At 47.8% G+C, this 19,199-nt stretch overlaps 1 protein-coding gene across 5 annotated transcripts in view; it reads right to left on the bottom strand.

Moving 5' to 3' along the window:
- The window catches only part of AHCYL1 (adenosylhomocysteinase like 1), a 41,062-nt gene that overhangs the window by 8,405 nt on the left and 13,458 nt on the right, over positions 1–19,199 (bottom strand). For 2 of the 5 annotated variants that reach the window (XM_059717327.1, XM_006259323.4), the window contains exons 2-11: positions 9,320–9,431; positions 7,626–7,757; positions 6,891–6,991; positions 6,437–6,539; positions 5,643–5,737; positions 4,073–4,179; positions 3,658–3,774; positions 3,340–3,403; positions 1,715–1,803; positions 534–604 (exon numbers count right to left, since the gene is read on the bottom strand). In XM_059717327.1, coding sequence (XP_059573310.1) covers positions 534–604; positions 1,715–1,803; positions 3,340–3,403; positions 3,658–3,774; positions 4,073–4,179; positions 5,643–5,737; positions 6,437–6,539; positions 6,891–6,991; positions 7,626–7,757; positions 9,320–9,431 — 991 coding nt within the window. Of the gene's footprint in view, positions 1–533; positions 605–1,714; positions 1,804–3,339; positions 3,404–3,657; positions 3,775–4,072; positions 4,180–5,642; positions 5,738–6,436; positions 6,540–6,890; positions 6,992–7,625; positions 7,773–9,319; positions 9,432–19,199 lie in introns of all 5 variants that reach the window. The other 3 variants (XM_006259322.4, XM_019492512.2, XM_014605467.3) reach the window with 2 other exon arrangements.

The raw sequence follows: 19,199 nt of genomic DNA, 5'->3' as shown, positions 1-19,199 counted from the left end.
CCCCATAGCAAACATAGCTCACATTTTTTACACCAGGACACAGCAATGGACCCAACTTTTCCCTCACCCTGCCTTGTACTAACTGCCATGGGAGACCTGGACTAGTTTGGTGAGCTCCTGCTAGCAGCTAAACTAGTGAAGCTGGTTCTGCAGCTCAGCACCCAGAGGCAGGTGATTTGGGGAGTCACAATTGCTACTCCTCAGGCTGCATATGAGAGCTGAGGTGGAACAGGTGCTAACACGCATGGTTGACAGCCCAGAGGTCACAAGTTCAAGGCCACAGCAGAAGCATTCATGGCCTGGCCTATCAAGTGCCAATGGATCTGCAAATTCTGCTAAATACCTTGTTGCTAGGATATGAAAAAGAAAGGAAGGCTGCATTTGTAACACATCAGAAGAATGAGCACATGGGGATCCTTCCAGATACTAGTAGAGATAATCATCACCTTGTACATGGATGCAAAACAAATCCTCAGAAGTTTCTTTTACCTGAAGCAAGCATCAGCCACCACCTTTCCTCCCACATGTCCTACCTGTGCAGGTTATAACAACATCCATCTGACGGATGACTTCATTGAGTTTCACCACCCGGAAGCCGTCCATGCTGGCAAAAGGAAAGGGGCAGAGTGAGAAGAAAAAATGATGCTCTCCACTTCCCTGGAAAGCTGAAGCCAAGAAGGAACAAAACAGCATTGCAAAGTCTGCTCCGGTTACACAACTGTTGCAGGCTTTCCATCCATGCCCTTTTGGGAAGGCAAGAACATAACCAGAGTACATTATTGCATGGTGAACTCTGTAGAAAGGATCCTTTGTAAAACCCACAGTTACAGATGTCATGGAGCAACTAAAGAAGTCTGTGATGTTCACATCCAGGTTGGAATATCGGAAAGCAATGGATTCTCAAGCCATCCTTCTCACTTGGCCAGCTTGAAGGCACCTAGCAATCATTTTATCTAGACCCTGCTGATTAATCTGAGCCAAGGATACAGGAACTCAAAGGCTACGGAAGTCTACCACAAGATTTACACCCTCCTAGAAGACTAACCCATGGGTTATGAGGCTCTGGGTGGAGAAGGAATCTTCCTGAGCAAGCTAGCTTCACTTCAGCCCTTTGATCAAGCTCTAAGGAGGTCTCAGTGACTACCCAGTCTTGCACTTAAGACTGATCTCTTGAGACCAAACCCACATTAAAAGCCCCTTTAGCTCACCCCCAGATGCAATCCTGAGCATCAGAGCCCAAGGTCAAGCTTCCCCTGGTCTGCTCCACCCACGCAGTGTGTTCAGAATCTGCCCAAGCAGTACAGGGCAAGGCTGAGGAAAGCTGTCAGCAGTGATCCCACAACTCCCTGTACCCGTCTTCCAGCCCCGTGTACACTGCTGGCTCTCTCAAATGCCTGTAATTAGAGCCAAGCACAAAAGCTGAAACACGCAATCAGCCAACTGATTCTCAGAAAAGCTTAATTTGAGGAAGAGGAAGCTTCCTTGTGTACAGTCCTTCTAAGAATCAGTGTGCTCACTATTGTTCCCTCTGAGTCTGCCCTCCTCCTGTGGTTTTGCAGTGATCTCCCTATGAGGTAATGCAGAGGCACCTCGTGCATCTTGGGCTAAGAAAATGGATTTCAGGTTCAACTTTAAGAAGTGGAGACAAAGCCTAAGAGGCCAGACAAACAGTGAGAGATTCTCACTCAGCAGCATTTAACACTTCACCTCTTACCAGGCTTGGAGAGCACAGATAGGGTCAATCTCAGTGATGTAGACTATGGCTCCTAGGGCCTTCAGAGCTGCACAGCAACCCTTTCCAACCTGCAACACAAACCACAGTGAAAAAGCCTCAAAACACAAGAACTACGAGATGCCCACTGACAGGCCACACACACACTCGTGTTATAATTATAGGTGTCTGTGCTCTGAGCAAGATTCTAATCAGATACCTGCCAATTGCCAAGAACCAGCTCAAACTCCAGCTCAGGAGCAGAGACATGCTACAACAGCTTTACAACATACTTGCCAATAGGCACTTGCTCTTTAGAACCCAGATCTTCCCCTCATCTAAATGTCTTTCCAAGACCACCTGCTTGGAGTTCCTGCCTTTGGCATAACATCCACCAGACAGAAGGGTTCCAGAAGGAACACATTAAGCTGTCAAAACAGACATTAAAGCCACAGGGATCCCATCTCACTTTTATTTTGAAAGTAAATACGTTCAGACCGGGATCTGTGTGAACCTCCAAATGTTCTTTCTTAAAAAATAAAATAAAATAAAATAAAATAGCAGCGGTGAATTGCAACTCTCCAGCACGAACATGGGGTGGACAGGATGACTCCACTCTCCAGCCTCTGGTATCTCATGTTTAATATGGAAAAACAGGCTGATGAGACTACAGATCCCAGCATGCAATGTGGCAGCTTGTTCTGAGCAGACAGACAAATTACAGGCAACGTGTGGGCTGTCGCCAGATTGCCAGCGTGGTTTCTTGGTTAGGCAAAGTTTGGGCTCCTTTGATGCAAAAACAAACTAACAAGCATATTCCAGGGGAGAAGAGCACCGACGGCTACTGCTAGTGCCCCAACTGTGCTGGACACAGCCTTTAAAACAAACACACACACAGATATCACATGTTCAGGGCAAGGTGTCAGCTGCCTCTTTTGTGGTATCTCTTCTCCAATGACTCAGAAGAAAGATGCACAAATCCCCATTCCCCACAACCCCACCCAGCATAATCCAGGGGGTCTGTTAAATAGAGAGCTCCAAAGGACTTGAGAGTCCTCCGTTAACTGGCCTCCTTCAGAAAGCAGTGCCGGATGCAATCAGCCTACATTCAGCACTGATAAGTCTCCAGTCTCACTGCCCCTGCCCATGTAGGACCCCATATGGCAATCCAGAGCAGCAACACCTGAGCTGAATGGCAATTCCTAAAGCAAACCTGCTGGCCAGCTGGGAAAGAGATGCTGTAGGTAGCATCTCACTAAGTTCTGGCAAAGTTTTACTGCAATAGCACACAGTGGAAAGGGTCCATCTTCTCATGCTTTGAAGACTCAACTCCCTCCCAGCTCAGCTATCTAGCCAGTCACATATTCATAGATTTTCATAGATTCATAGATGTTAGGGTCGGAAGGGACCTCAATAGATCATCGAGTCCAACCCCCATATGGGACACTGTCTAGAGATCCAGCACTTCCTTGTTATGTTTTATTTCTTCATGTTCCCTTATTAGCAAGGACAAGTGGCTACTGCTAATAGGTGGTAAATGAACAGCTTGAAGGGAAGGCACAGGCCTTCCTTCTGCCTCAGAGATGCTGAATCCCAGCTCTGCTGCCACACACATCCATCTACCTTACCTCACCATAGCCGCACACCACCACCTGCTTCCCTCCAAACATCACATCCGTGGTCCTCTTTAAGCTACAGGATAGAAAAGAAACCTGTGTTGGGATCAGTCACAAAGTGTTCTGGACAGAGCTGCCTGCATAGGACAATGCTCCAACATGACAGATCACGTGCCCAGAGACTGCAACATTCAATGATGACAAAGTACACACGGATCTATTAGTGAAAGCTAGAGGAGGTGTGCAACATCCACAGCATTAAGGATCCATCTCTCAACAGCCATATGTCCCACGAACAAGACCCACAGTGTCCTGAGAGGTCAGGCTCACCCATCCAAGATGGATTCTCGGCAACAGTACAGGTTATCAAATTTCTGTTTGGTGACTGAGTCGTTGACATTCATGGCTGGGACACACAACTTCCCAGCCTTGGAGAGCTGGTACAACCTGCAGGGAAAGAAAAGAGGTCTCAGCCACCATCTCCTTTGGACAAACTAAAGAGAGATCTGCAGGCAACAAAGCAAACATGGTTAAAAAAAGCCAACGAATAAGACAGGACCACCAGACCCCCTGGCTGAGCACCAGTGAGTCTAGGGGAATCTGAATGGACCATCCTTACATACCAAAACAAAGCATACTGATGGGCAGTCTCTTCTGGACTCCATGCAAGAGACAATGGGAAACCAACAGCAGAAGCTGACTGCCCTAAAGAGACTAGAGCTACAGCAGCTCCTGGATTCATTACCTGTGCACGCCAGTCACGCTCTCCTCTACGATACCTCTGATCTTCTTGAACACATTGGGGTACTTCTTATAAACCCAATGGGTCAAATCTCCACCATCATCCAGGATCTAGAGAACACGAAGAGAAGAAAAGGGGGGGAGGGGGAGGGGGGGAAAGCAGTCAGTCTCCTTTCCACTGCCAGAAAACTTGGTCACAGCTAATTGTAGTAATCTTCCATTAAAAAGAAAGTGATCAGAGGGATTCTTCCACTGTTTGGCTTCTTATTCACATGGGAGCAGTTTGTACTTGCATAGGGACTTCTGGATTCTAAGCCTAGCTGTCCATTATACAGTGGTTCATAGAATCATAGAGAGATTAGGCTGGAAGGGATCTCCAGAGGTTATCTAGTCCAACCTCCTGCCTGAGACAGGATCATCCCTATCCAATCCATAATCTAAACTCTTTGCAAAATTACCGCCCGCCCTGATGCATCACAAGTCATAACACCTAAACTGCCACAGGTAAAGCAGGGAAATCATGGCAGCCAATGTCCTGCTTCTATAAAAGATTGTTATACACGCAAGAGATGCCAAGTAAAAGGCTGCGCCCCCTCCCCACAGAGGAAGGTAAAAACCCTACAGTCCATACCAATCTGACCATGGGGTAAAATTTCTTCTTGACCCCAAATCTGGTGATCAGTCTGACCCTGAGCAGAGAGGCAAGACCTCTAAGGCAAGAACCTCCAGCTATAAATCCCAGTAGGAGCACTGGCGCACCTCAGACAAAATCCCCAGGCTTAGCTGCAGCCGACACCCAATGCGCCTCTGAGGAAGGTTTAAAAACACCCTTGATGCGTAGCAGTAAGTAGAGGAAGGGGACAACCAATAAAGCCCAGAAGCATAGGAATTACCCAGAGTAGAACATAGGCATAGCTATGCCCAGATCATCCTAGACCAGTGGTTGTCCAACCTCTTGAACACCTCCAGTGATGGAGAGTCCACACTTCCCTAGGCAGACTGGTGAGGTACCCAACTTGTGACTCACTTTCCCCTTCTATAAAACAGGGATGATACTTCTTCTACTTTATGGTGATGACAAGGGGGGCTGTTTGTCTACTGCTTCAAATTTTCTGCCAGAGAAACGCTACTAAAAGCGTCAGCATCCAACTGCTACTGACAGTCAAGAAGCCTGTGCCAAGATCAGAAGGAAAAACAACCCAGAGGTAATGAGGGTTGGCTTAGACACACAGTTTTGGTTAGAAACAGAACTACTGGTGAAGGAGTTCTCTACTGAAGCCAATCCAGGTGTGAGAGGCTGGTGTCCCAGAGAGACTAGCTGTCTTGTCTCAGAGACTAAACGCAGCACAAGAACTACACAGCTCACAATTGCCATTCAGCTCCATTCAGAGCAGAAGGATAACCTCCAGAAAAAGCCTTGTTGTACAAGAGGACAACCCAACTGCGAACAAGAGCCACAGTATAACCCAAGAGGTTTTCCATTTACTAACAATTCTAGGAGACCCAAGTGGCACTAGGAACAGAAAAAAGAACTGCTGCGCATGGGAGGAGAGGCATGGAAATGGCTCCATTACCATGTTGGGCTGCCAGCCATCCATATTAACACAACGGTCAATACACCACCAGAAGTCATCCTCCGACTCTCCCTTCCAGGAAAACACGGCAACACCTAGGGAGGAAGAAAAACCTAGCTACTGCTCTGATCAGAGGGACCTGAAGGCCAACAGCACACTCCCAGCAGGAAATGAGGCCTGGACTTAATACAGATCCACAACTGTTCCCCAATCCCTTTGGGCCCACCATGGCAATCACCCGCTGCTGAACCAGAGCTTTGTTTCCAGGAGCCTGTGCTCCAGGCTTGGAATGGGTCTCCTCTGGGCTACCAGGATGGTTCCCTACATGCCATAATAGTTATGATCAGCCCCTCTCCAACTCCTGCTACAGTGTGGTCTTGAATGCCACAGGCACCTCTCCTAGAACGGAGCATAGGGATGTGGTGGATACGGACTCTATGAGTGGTTTGGTGGATGCTGACTCTGCAGAGGGGTTTGAAGTCCTTCTAAAGGTGCTGCATGACTGTAGCATGAAGTTGCCACAGCTGTCTTCAGCTGCCTTGCTAGCTCTCCCCTGCTGCGGAGTATTCAGGAGCTAAGTTACTGAAGCTCATAGTTCATTTAAAGGTAATCAGGTATCACTGATGCTGGCCTGGAGGGACTGAGACTTCCTGAAACGTTCCTGCAGAAGTGGCTGGGAAGCAGCAGATGGGCATGGGTGAGAACAGCGTGTTCAGACTCCCTAGGAGGCCGCCTGTTGTTTACCATCTCCCCACTCCTCCTGCTGGGTTTCTGGGGGGCTACACATTACTCACCAGCCTCAGCCAAGGCGGCAGCCACCTCATTCTGAGTGGAGTAGATGTTACAAGCAGACCAGCGGCACTGAGCTCCCAGTGCACACAGTGTCTCAATTAACACCTAAGGACAGAGAAAAGGCAGTCAGCCAGGAGGAAGCAGTAATGGCAATCTGAGTGCAGGGATTTCCAGCACAGAAAGGTAACTCACAGTGACTCAGTCATAGGCAAATCTGCAATGGACACACCCACTGACATGAATCTGGGAGCAGTCACACCGGGAAGAACACATGCAGAAAACCAAGCTAGGAAATGCAAGAATGAATGGGGATAATCTGATGTGGAGTAATTATGTATGGAGGCACATCCTCTTATTCCCCACTGCTGAGAAAGTTCCTGAGGTGACTGCAAATAATGGCGAGAAGGAAAAGTCTCTTCCCCTGCCCCACAGAGCCCTGAGTCAGGGAGTACTCACCGCAGTCTGTGCTGTAATGTGTGTACAGCCCACTATTTTAGCTCCTGCCAAAGGCTTCTCCCCCTGGGCCCGTTTCCTGAGTGAAATCAGAGCAGACATGTCTGTGAAAGGAACAGAGGGATTTTAACAATGTCTGTATGCCACCCACCTGGTGGTATGCCCCACAAAGGTCTCCTTGCCAGGGAACAGTCAGTCAGCTCCTTGCTCCGCTGCATTTGCACTGCACCAACTCCCTGCACAACATACACCCGGGAATGGCATTTCAAAGCAAAGAGTTCACTGTGGTGTGTGCCCTGCAGAGACCCTGCTAGATCGGCTCCATCCTCCATGGCTTGGTTAGCGCGTGGGTGGAATCTGAAGGCAGAGTCCTTTACCAGCCAATCCCCAACAAATCTCAATTTAAAATGAATGCCACAGATTTTATAAGCTCTAAATAAAAGGGAGTTGCCGGGGCTACGCTCCAAATACTGTTCTAAAAGCTTCAAGTACTGAACATTCGTAGGGAAGTCTGTTAAAACATTAAGGGCTTCATAGTAGCTGTGGCCAGATCCCTAAAGCCACGCACCGTGCACCATTACCATACTGTCTGCTGGAGTTTGGTCCTTCCTGATTCCTGAAAAGGATTTCCAAGGTATTTGCTGACCAGAAAGTGACCTTGTTAGGTTTATGGTACCACAAGGGAACACACTCCACCCAGGAGGCCTGGATGACTCAGCAGACCCTTCCTTCCTTTACCTTGCTCAGCAATCTCAATCTCCCGGCGTCCAAACTCCGCTTGCTTGATGTTCTTCACGCAGAAGTTGCTGCTGCCCTTGGAGTTGGTCTGATGCTTCTCCCGTGGGGTGCCTTCTTCATCATCAGAGCTGTCTGTGTAAGATGCAGCTAAATGAGAAATAGCAGGCAAAAGGCATGAGGGCCTCAAAGGACCAACAGATCAATTGCCTCTTTGCAGCTGTATTTCTAGTTTGTTTTACTTTCTACCCGGCATGGGGCTGGACAGTTTAAAGTGAAAATGTGCAAGGGAAAGCCAATATCCAGAGATATTGTTAAACTTGAGTTAACAAGTTAGCAATTAAAAAACAAGTCAACAGATAACTTTACAAAATTCAAATAAATGCCAGCATGGCCAAGGCAGTTTAGGTTTCATCACATCATAAATTCCTCTGGAAGTGAAGGCTTTTAGCTAGAAATGTCACATATATCTGCAGTTGGTCATAGTAATGTTGGAGGAGGTATTTAAGTATACCCCGAGGAATTATGCAATTATGTGCCTGTGCAATTTTGCACATAAAATGTATGACCACGCATAATTCTGCATACTTTAACCCGAGCAGGCTTTACACCTCCACCTCCGCAGGGCTCCCAGCACTCCAGCCAGGAGTCCCATGTGGAGGCACCGAGTGCGTGGCGCACAACTGGACGGCTGGTGAGTGGGGAGGGGAGCTCCTGCCTGCAGGAGGTGAGGATGGGCATGGGTTTTGTGGGTGGGGTGTGTCGGGGCCCCCCTGCCACACCATCTCCCCCCACCCCCCATGGTGCACAGACCCTGCTCCCACTGCCAGCAGCAGCAGCAGGTGACTCCAGCTGAGTCCCAGAGGCTGCACATGGTGCATGAAACCTGCCTGGCCCAGCCCACTGACACAGGCCTTCGAGCTGAACTGGACTGACTCTGTGCCAGCACATGGGGCTCACGGCACTACAGGCAGGAGTCATGTGCCATCGGGCTGGGCCAGCCAGCTCCATGCCTCCACATGGAGCTTCCAGCACTCCAGTGGGAAGCCACATGTGGAGGCATGCAGCCTGCCTCACCTGATGGCGTATGGCTCCCTCCTACAGTGCCAGGAGCCTCATGGGCTGGCATGGAGCCAGCCCAGTCTGGTTTGAAGGTACGCGCCAACAGGTTATCCCAGGCCGGCTCCATGCCTCCACATGCAACTCCTGGGACTCGGCCACAGCCACGCACTGCCGGGGGAGCTCTGCCTGCTGCAGCCATGAGTATCCTAAGAGACACTGCCTGATGCTGCTGACACCAGCAGTGGGGGCTGTGTACCATGGGGGACGGATGGACGGATGTGTGGCGAGGGGACACACACCCACCCACAAACCCCACACCCACCCAGATGGGTTTTTTCGCACAGATATTAAGGCTATAAGACTAAAGGTAAAAATAATAATAATAATAATAATAATAATAATAATGATAATAATAAAAGTAATTAATTTTCCATAATTTTGAATTTTTCTGTGCGTAATTTTGAATTTTTTTCTACATAATTCCCCAGGGTGTATTTAAGGGTGATGAAGAAGAAATCAAGTAAAACCTCTATCTTCCCATCAGCTGAGAAACTGATTAATCAGAGGAACAATTCACAAATGATTAACAAGAGACCAAGTAGGGATTCGGAGGAGAGGAGCCCCACCACCCGTACCAGAGCTGTAGCTGTCTGTGGAAGACTGAGAGATGGAGCGGGACAGGGACCTGCGGCCAGACTTGGTTGGGAACTTGGTGAATTCCTGCATGTCATCTGCAAACTGGATCTGCTGAAAGATACAAAGCAAGAAGAGTTACCGGCACAGATTCACTGGAAACACCATCACCCCTTCTGCTCCATCACGGGCCCCTGCTGTAGTACCGGGAGTTACATTACTGACCAGTCCCCTGCTAGTTGGTTAATGGGACTTACCACCAGGCTTCACAAGGAGCCAGAGTTACAATTCCACCCCCTGCTCCTTTGCTCAATGATTCTTTTCCCTTTGGTTATTTCTTCAATAAGATGAATGCAGGTTTAACATGGGATGGCAAGTGGTGAACAAGCCCTCAGCCTGCTCCCATGCAACATCTTTAATCCTACCCCACCTCCCCAGCTGTTCTCAGGAGGAATCTTGGAGCAACCCTTAAAACATGGGACTCTGGGCAATCACCCCTAAAGCCAAGCCACATGGTGACAAAGGCAGCAGGAGTGACACTCAAGGAAGCTGGTCATGGAAACAAACTTCACCCTGTGAGCTGATTTGCCTTGGTTGGGTAACAAGTGAAGGTGTGAAAGCAAACCAGATGCAGGTGAAAAGACAACACCACGTGGAATAGTATCGTTCATGCCTCAGAAAAGCCTTCACCCCAGCAGCGAAGTCCCCTGGGAGCTAAAAATTATTTCTAGGGAGGACCTTGTCATGAAAGCAGGAGGTGGAAAACAAAGTGTCTCATCAAAACGCGGTTGCTGCTGTGCTCGTTTTCAGTCCCTTCTGCTACTGCAGCTGTTTCACCTGTAACACAAGCTCTCTCCTCCAGTCTCTCTTTCCACTGCACCTAGCAGCAAGATGCAGCTCAGGACTCTATTGCTTACCACTGGAGTTTTATAAATCCAAGGGGTAAGGCTGAAGGGAGAAACGTCAGGGGTAGAGTCCCAAACTTTTTCATTCTTATGGACCTACTGCATAATCAGCTGGAGAACACCCTTATCATCTCTGTGTAAAGAGCACGAGAGGCGTGAAATGGAAACCAATGCAGCTTTGGGGAAGCGTTTGAAAACCATCTTAAAACGGAAAATAAAGCTAGTATTTACTGCAACTTTAAAGCCAATTTTCCGCTTCTACATGTTACAAAGCAGTTGCACATAAAAGATAAAGCACCCGACCAGCAAAGAGCTGCTCTGGTTTTGTTTTCATCTTTGCAGCACAGGATTTAGTCGCGCCATTTAAGATCCCCAGTACTAAGAGTTAAAATGTGAGCCCAGCAACCCAGGGCAGAGTCCAGTCAGGAGAGAGTCCTGAAGAAATCAAAAGTTGAAGGAGTACTTCATCCAAGGTGACTCAACCCAAAACAACTCTGTGTACCACTGAGTCCCCATGCTGGATGGCTATTATGCTATCATGGCTGTCCAGGCTAGTGGGCAGCTGCGTTGCTGCCATCAGTGGAAAAATTCCCAGGAAATACTGCTAAACTGAGTTTACAACCATCTTAGCCTGGGATGGCAGAAAGACATCTCAAGACTTCAGATATCCCCATGATGTGCATGGCATAAGAATATCAAGAGCCCAGAAACTACTGACGATAGCAGCAATGGTGCATGCTGCTGTTGAAAGGTTTGTGGATAAGTGATTCAGCAGGGCTCCTGATTAACATGTGAGCTGTGGTAAGCAACTCTCGTGGTTTGCGGAAGGGACTAAGGGGAGGTAAAGAGGTCCCAACTGGCCCAGGGAGCAAGGGGCCAGAAGGCCCAGAGAGAGAACAGAGGGCCCAAGGAACAGGTAGGGCCAGGGTGCACATAGGTCTCACTGGCCTAAGAGTGGAGCTAGAGCTCAGGAAGGGCCAAAGGCCAAGAAGGGCCACAGCCGGAGACTGGTGGGGCTGGAGAGCCCAAGAGCCTCAGCTGGCCTAGGTGTGGGTCCAGGGTCTAAGGACTGAAGGCCAGGAGGGCCACTGCTAACGACCAAGGGGGCCAGAGTGCCCATAGCCCAGAGAGGAGCTGGTATAGGAGGAACAGAGCCTGGAGTCCATTGCTGTAGTTATGAGTTGATTAGTATGTGTGACATCTGCAGGGCATGGGTGTGGAGACTGAGGAGGATGGAACCCACACAATTAGCTCTTAAGGCAGAGAGTGGAGGCACCTGAGCTCAGGAGTGAGCGATCAGGTTTGGGGCAGACTCCCTTTTTCTAAATGATAAATACATCAAGGCATGGCAGGCAAGAAGACGGGGGATTGCCCCAAAAAGTGAAGTTGACAAGGACTGAAGGGGCTCCAGGGGCATCGTGGCCATGTGGGTCCCTTTTACAAGTAGGACTACCATAGTGAGGATGAAATCCCCCACCAAGGTTTGTTCTTCCCAGCTTCAGAGAAAGGCAGATCCAGATCTTCTGATACATTTGCTGGTAATACCACCCAAGCTGGCTCTTGAAACAAAAGACCAAAGTTGCTGAGGTCCACAAAGCTGGCAACAAAGCACCTGGCACATATCGCTGACACTCAAGAGAGAACGGCTTTAAGAGGCCTCATATCTCCAGCAAGACAGAATTGCCCTCTGAGGGAGGTTGAGTTTCAAATCCCTCAGTGACGACAACTGTTTCAAGCCAACCAGCTCCTGTACTGCAGGCATGACTGGAGGTTTTCCACAGACATTAACAACATGCCTCATTCACTGAAGCAATGACCCATCGCTGGGTGGTATCAAGGGCTGCTGAGAACCCCAATGTGATCCAAATGGCTGAAATACTCTCTAGGTCATTTGTGACTAATCCTCTCCATTGCCCCTAAAGGCAATTTGAAAGCTGGAACCTACTGTCCAAGAGAAGGAAGATGTTTCCAGCAGTTATGGACTAACCTGAAACTTGGGAAACCTGGCCTATGTCTCTGGTCTCTGTCACTTGAATGACCTTGAGATGGGACCTTCAGCCTTGTCTCAAAGCCCTTATCTGTACAGCACTGATAATGCCCTTCCTTACCTGTCATGAACACAGGTCAGAAGTGTGCACCATCCCTGGTTCCCATGACCACAGTGTATAAACACCAGTTTTCAATCAGTTTGTCCCACAACCCATGTGCAACTGGGATGTGCTACCGCCCCCAATTTAAAAACAAGAAAAAGACACAAAAGACCAAGTACCAGTAAGTTTACATACATTATACTAAGGGTAACCACATAAGTGCCTTAATCTAGATCAATCTCCAAGGTCAGTCGTGCAGAAAAAATTAGCACATCTGATCTGCCACTTCTGCCACCCCCCTAATCATCAGGTTTACAGATGTCCCTGCAAGTTTTTAACCTACACTGCACACATGCACTCAGGAGCTGTGACAAACACAAGCATATTAAGCACAGTAATTGTTTTTCCTAACATAGTCCCAGCTTCAGTGTTGGTGGACAGGGCTTATGTTCACGTGAAGTACATGTCTACTTGAAGTGCCAGGGCCAACCATCCAACTGAGCCTGCTTTAAAGCTGTGGTTGCAGAAGTAGCTTTCTCTTCTGTCTGCTCTTATCAGCTTTGTTACAGCTTGGTATCTGGTTTCCAGAATAGATTTCCCGGTACACCATGTGATTTGTATTGCAGCAAGATGAATCTGGTTTACTCGAGTGGTTACATACAATTCACAGGTATGGTTTTGCAACCGTTTTACACTGTTTTAGGTGGAAAAACCATCAAGAGGCTATGGCAAACTACAAAGTCCTGTAGTATATGGTTACTGAAAGATAACGAGCAGGCAGAATCAGTTTACTCCGGGTCCAGGTCAGGCCCGCTGGCACACTGACAATCAGATGTTGATGCATACACTCAATCTCCAGCCCAAGAACAATTTCTGGACTCTGTTCATGGCCCGTTGCCTGTAACAATCTTCCTCCAATCACCTCAAGAAAACCCCACGCTTTCTTCAAGGAAGATTGGCAGGTGACCGGAGTGGTATTCACGTAAAGTACTGTTGACATATCTTCTCGAGAAGAGATTAGCGGCTTTAGAAATTCCAGACCCCCACTTCCTCCCATGTTCAAAGGAAGAGGGTGTGTGCATGGCACCCAAAAAAACAGCCTCTGCTATTAAAACAAATTTCAAATGTTAGCTTAGGAATTATCTTAGAGCAAGTTAAAGGTGGGGGAGGCTTTCAGGGCTGGAAACATGGAGGCGAAACTAAAAACATGAACTCTGTGGAAAGGATAGGCAACTGCTTTATTTCACTGGTTAAGACCTAGCTGGTCCTCGATCATGGTGTCCCAAAGTGTTTGCCCAAATATCCTCTGAGCTCACTGAACTCCAGCATGGGAACACACGCAGCCAGGGCAAAACCTCCTACTCCAAGACTATCTTAAATCAAACCTTCTTCTGAACGAACGGTCTCTTGAGAAAAACTTGCTCTGGACTCAACTGGTGGCAGGAGATGGACTCTCACTAACTCACCCAAATCCTTCTCAATGCCACCATTACCTGGGTGATGATGACCCTCTGGTCATTCTTTGCACTGCCCTCACCGGCAGCTCTTTCAGCTGAGTCCTGAGCAAATGCCAAGACACAAACCCCTTGGAGAATAAATGTGACACTTGCATCAAGAATTTTTTCAGTTCTATAAAGGGGAGTTTGGATCCAGGCAAAATTGGTTGCTAAAGAAACCAAGTGCTGAATTAACCACAGTAATCCCCGCGCCAGCTTTAACGCAGCTCATCTGAACTCTGCAGCTTAGCAAAATCTGCCCTGTCTAAAAATATTATCAAACCCTGCAAGCAGCTTACTAATCAAATGAATGATTCCAGCATTAAACCTCCTTCAAACCCAGCCTGCAACAAACTAACAGGATATCTAGACTAGCTAAGAAGGGAGGGGAAAAACAGTTTACCCAAACCAGGGCAAGGGACCAATCTAACTGCATGCTCAGTGATGTCCTCCACTTAATACCATCCATTCAACTTTGTTGATGTGCTGGGCTCTCTAGCTGGCATTAAGGGGAAAATCCTTGTTGTAATCCCTCAAACTCCAATTACATACTGACTGCAGGGTCCCTCCCTGCCCTGCACGGCTGTGGAATGCAACCACCCAGACAGTTTCCCTTGGATGGGCTAGGTTAACTAATACAGCTCACAGCCAGCTAGTCTAGCTTTTTCCAGGAAAGGTTGGGAACAAGAGCCATTCATCTTATCACTAGGTGAGCAGCGCTGAAAATCCAAGGCCAAAAGCAATCATTAAAAAGTCATGTTTTACTGGGAGCTAAAAACTTCACCCTGCTGGAAGTGGCTTTTCCACTTGGGTGGAGCATATCATTTCATAGCAAAGAAAAATATTTTTGATCCCAGCGCTTCGATGCATAAGTAGGCAAAGAAGCACAATACCTCGCTTTTGCACAGACCTTCCTACAAGGAGGGCCCAGACAGCTCTTGACAAAAGAAGGTTTGGGTTGCCTTCACATTACAAGAGAGAAACTGAGGCAGGGAGAGGAGAAGTTCCTCAACGAGTCAGTGGCAGAATCAGAACTAGCACCTACACTTCCAATTACAGTCCAGTTGTGTAGCCCACTGGGTAATACCCTCACTGGGTCATTATTTCTGGTGGTGTTAGGAATGGGTGAAGTTGAAACAAGGTGTACTTAGGACTTTGTGCTGTACTAACCCTGGTTCCCACGAGGCATTCAGGAGTCCAGCGTTCCTGGGCCCACAACCACCACAGGCAGATTCAAATGCAGAAGCGGGCCTTTCACTTCAGTTATGCTTGTCAAATGAATGGGACATAATCTCCGAGAGAATTAGTGTGACCCCACTGTAATTTCAAGCAGTCCCACTGCTTCCCAGTAACAGCTACCTACTTGTAAGTCAAACAACGTGTGTGGCATTTAGCTTGCTCATGCAGTGGTAGGAGAGAAGTCAAAGACACTGTGACCTCTGCTGATGCAGAACTGTATCCTAAGAAGGACTGCAATGTCAGGATGACCCACCCAGCCATTAAAGAAAATCCAATTCAGCTGTGCTCTAGGTCTCATATAGAGCCAGCTCAAAAGCACACTGAATACATAGCTTCCCCTGCATGGATGGCCCACAGCCTGGGGGTCACTCACCCAGCACTGCAATCGGTAACACACCCATAGTGAGTAATATGTCATTAGTCTTTAATTAATATGGCAAAGGCAATGCAAGTAACTTCTATACCTGGACTGGTAAGCTCCCCTAGCAGTTTCACATGACTGCACTAATTGAACAGTGACTCATGCCACATACAGAACCCATTCTTCCAGCAACACAATCTAGAGCAGCGGTTCTCAACCTTTTTCGTACCAGGACCCATTTGCAAAGATCAATGGCCAGTGCCCAACCCACAGTGCCCTGCCCCTGCCCTGCTGCAGGCTCAGTGCCCGGTCATCCGGTCACCCTCCCCCAGTGCCAGCAGGCACCTGTCCCGTCCCCCATCCCCTACACACACACACACACACACACACACACACACACACACACACACACACACACACACACACACACACACACTACTCCCAGCACCCTGACAGCCCCCAAGCCCTGACCCTCCAACCTCTGCCCCCCATACACTTACCTTTATCCAATTGCTGGGGCTGCTCCCACAACCTTTCCAGCCAGCAAGGGGGAACCCAAACTTTCACACATTTTTCTGGCACTTGCTCATGACCCTTTAAAATATTCTTGCAACCCACTTTTGGGCTGTGACCCACAGGCTAAGAACCACTGATCTAGAGTAAAAGCTTGCATGGGATACAAAGGCATCTGGATTTTGTTCCCAGTTCACAGCTGGGTTTGACATTTCCCTGAGGATATGAAGGATATTAAGGGGATTCAGGAAAGAGATGGCCCTCACTTGAGCTGCTGTTTGTAGTGCTTAGGAATGGCAGGGGGCACCCGGGTTGCCCATGGCCCCCGAATACACTGGAACTTGAGAAAAAATCCAAACATGTCCTTGAAAGCACCAATTTAAGCAAAAACCAGTCTTCAGTTCTTAGTGCCTAATAACCAGCGGTTTCAGTTCATAAGGGAGACAAATTGCTGGATGACCTCATTGTAGGGGAAAACACCTGGCCTGTGTCCAGCACCATGTTAGCAAGTACTTTTGGAAATTTCTAAGAGGAGAGTTGGCAGGAAATGGGGGGGGGGGGTGCAAGAGGGGATGACGGGGCTAGTCTTTGAGCAGGGAACATCCTTTAATACCTACTTCCTATGCACAAAACAAACTGCATCATGCTGGGCTGTATTAGTAGCTGAACAAAAAACTACTGCCATGCAGTCTGGAGTGCATTTCTTCCATGCGCTCCCCAACCAACCCAGCTCCTTTGCAGTTAACAAACCAGAACAGCAATCCCAGCAGGCTCAAACCCACAACAGATGAAAGCAGGAAGTGTAAAACTAATGCCTCCCTACTCAAGCTTTGCCCTGGGGTGGTGAGGTGTTCCTGCTCAATGCAGCAAGAAAAAGTCCCCTGCTTCTCACTCATTAGCCCTCCAGGGCCTTGGATTCGTTTGACTCGCATGCTTTCAAAATGGCTATCTAATCTTCAACATTTTAAATAGTGCCCTGCCCTCCATTAGCCAGTGTGCAGCCATACCACAAAAAGATGCTTTTTAAACAACCAATATGGAGTACCACCCCACAATGCACAAGAAGATTTTTTTTTTTTGGTTGCACGCTGGGTGACCCAGATAAGCACCAACTGGGAAAGAAAGGTTTCCTTCAAAATGTTAACACGAAAAAAACTAAAAAGCCAAGGGATTTTACCATGTAATAAAAGCTTTATGCTTCCTGATGAGGGCAAAGTTTATGGACCGAATCTGGCAACTAAAATCTTTGTCAGTGGCAATTCTACACAGACCAATTTAGCGGTTAGATCCTGGAATAAGAACTAGACACAACTCCTTTTCGACTTGGGAACAGAGCTCATGCGATTCACATGCAAACGTGGAACTTCAAAGATGCCTTACCGAACCACTTGTCAGACTGTAGTTACAACAGGAGCGCGCTGTATACTGAGAGCAGGAAGATTTCCAGCGTCCCCACCAAAAACGGAGCACACCTTCCCAAGAGAGCTCTCTCACCATCTGAAAACCAGGCACTTCACTGCGAGGAAGCAACGCAACCTTTTGAACATACAACTCCATGACCTCCTGTCCCAACAGAGGAAAAAGAAGTAACCAAGAGTGCAAGCCTGATCCTCTAGAGATGGCAGAAACCAGGCAGAGGGGAAATTAGACCTGCTCCGAGCAACCTGTTCCCTTCATTTAGTCTCCTCTCCCTTACAATAACTCTATGGCTCTAGGGGCTCTCGGTAACACTCTGCTCTTCTGGTCACATCCATAGTGACTACCCTTCTCCTTCAAAGATGCAACCTGTTCCTTTAAAACTTGGTGCTTTCTCACTCCAAAACGGGACTTGTGACAGACTAAAAAAAACCCAAAACTGCATTTGTCTTCTTTGGTGACACCAAGTCCAGCCATGAGATTAGAAAAATGCAGGTGCGATGCTGCAATTCATATTTATGAGCACCGATTCTCGCAGGCCTGGAGAATCAGTCATGAAAAACTACTGCTACCGTCAGTGATCAATTATTCCACCAAAAAAAGACAGCTTCCCCAGCAGGACTTCCTCCTGGGAGGCTGGAATTGTTTTCTCGTAAGCAGCCGGCTCCCGCCACGCTTGTGAGCTCAGGCATTTTTAAACCACAGTTGTTTTAATTCACTTATTTTTGGAAGCCAGTCATCGTGTTTATTAAACGTAGCTGCAAGCAGGGATGGAAGAAACATTCAGGCTCCTGAAGATTTCTCTGACAGGCTGAGATCAGCGGGCAGCTTTTTTCTAGGTCAAAATCAGGAGCTGCCTAGCAGGTTAATTCACGGCCAGTTCCCTCCACCCAGGGAGATGGGTCAATACAGGCAGTCCTCGGACTTCCAACACAATCAGTTCCTGAAAACCCTGTCTTAAGTCGAAATGCTGTAGCTAGGAACCAATTTTCTCATAAGAAACAATGTTATAAATGGGGGATTAGCTCCTGAACCAAGGTCTGATACCCTATTTTCACCAAAAATACCCCAGCATTTTGTACTCGATCAATTATAGATGAGTAATATAGCTACATTAATGTATTTATATTGTAAATAGCAATCATATTGATTTGGAAGGACTTCTTTGAGGTGACTTTGCTGGACTTTTTGAAGGGTTCTTGGCTGGAGTCTTCTCAGGAGTCTTGGCTGCAGGTTTTTCTGGAGTCTTGTCTGCTTTCTTAAAGAAAGTGTCCAAGAAAATTTGGACAGATGTTCTCCAGGGAGATGGGCAATGCAGCAAACTTGTTCGCTGGCATGGCGTAGCATCGGACCAAGCGCTGTCAAGTTGGAACTGATGTCAGAAAGTCGAAACCGGTGTCAATTTATAAACGTTGTTAAGTGCAAAACGTTGCAACTCGAAACGTTGTAAGGCAAGGACTGCCTGTACACCAGAGTGACTATTAGTCAAACTGCAGATCTGAAACCACCCTAACTCCATGTCTAACGATGGCCCATTTAAACTGGCACTTTATGAAAGTCCTGGCATGTCCTCCTCTATGCCAGGCAAGACTCAGCAGCTCAGGCTATAGCTGTTCCTCGCTAAGGCCTACCCATGCCAGAGAACCACTCTCATGTCCAAAGCAATTCATTAAAGAACAGGGCCCACTGCAAAGCAGAGGGAAACAGGTGACCCCCCTGCATCTTTCCCAGTCCTCATAAGTATCTGCCTATTATAACTCATCACGTACAGGCCACAAAAGGGACCAGTAACTTTGCACAGCTGCAACATCCTAAACCAATGCCTCAACATTGGTGCCTGCCATGGCACCAATTTAAGTTCA

This window comes from Alligator mississippiensis, chromosome 14 (assembly GCF_030867095.1).
Source record: "Alligator mississippiensis isolate rAllMis1 chromosome 14, rAllMis1, whole genome shotgun sequence".
NCBI classification, from domain to species: Eukaryota; Metazoa; Chordata; order Crocodylia; family Alligatoridae; genus Alligator; species Alligator mississippiensis.
Note: the sequence above shows the minus strand (reverse complement) of the source record. Positions and strands in the feature narration are given on the sequence as shown.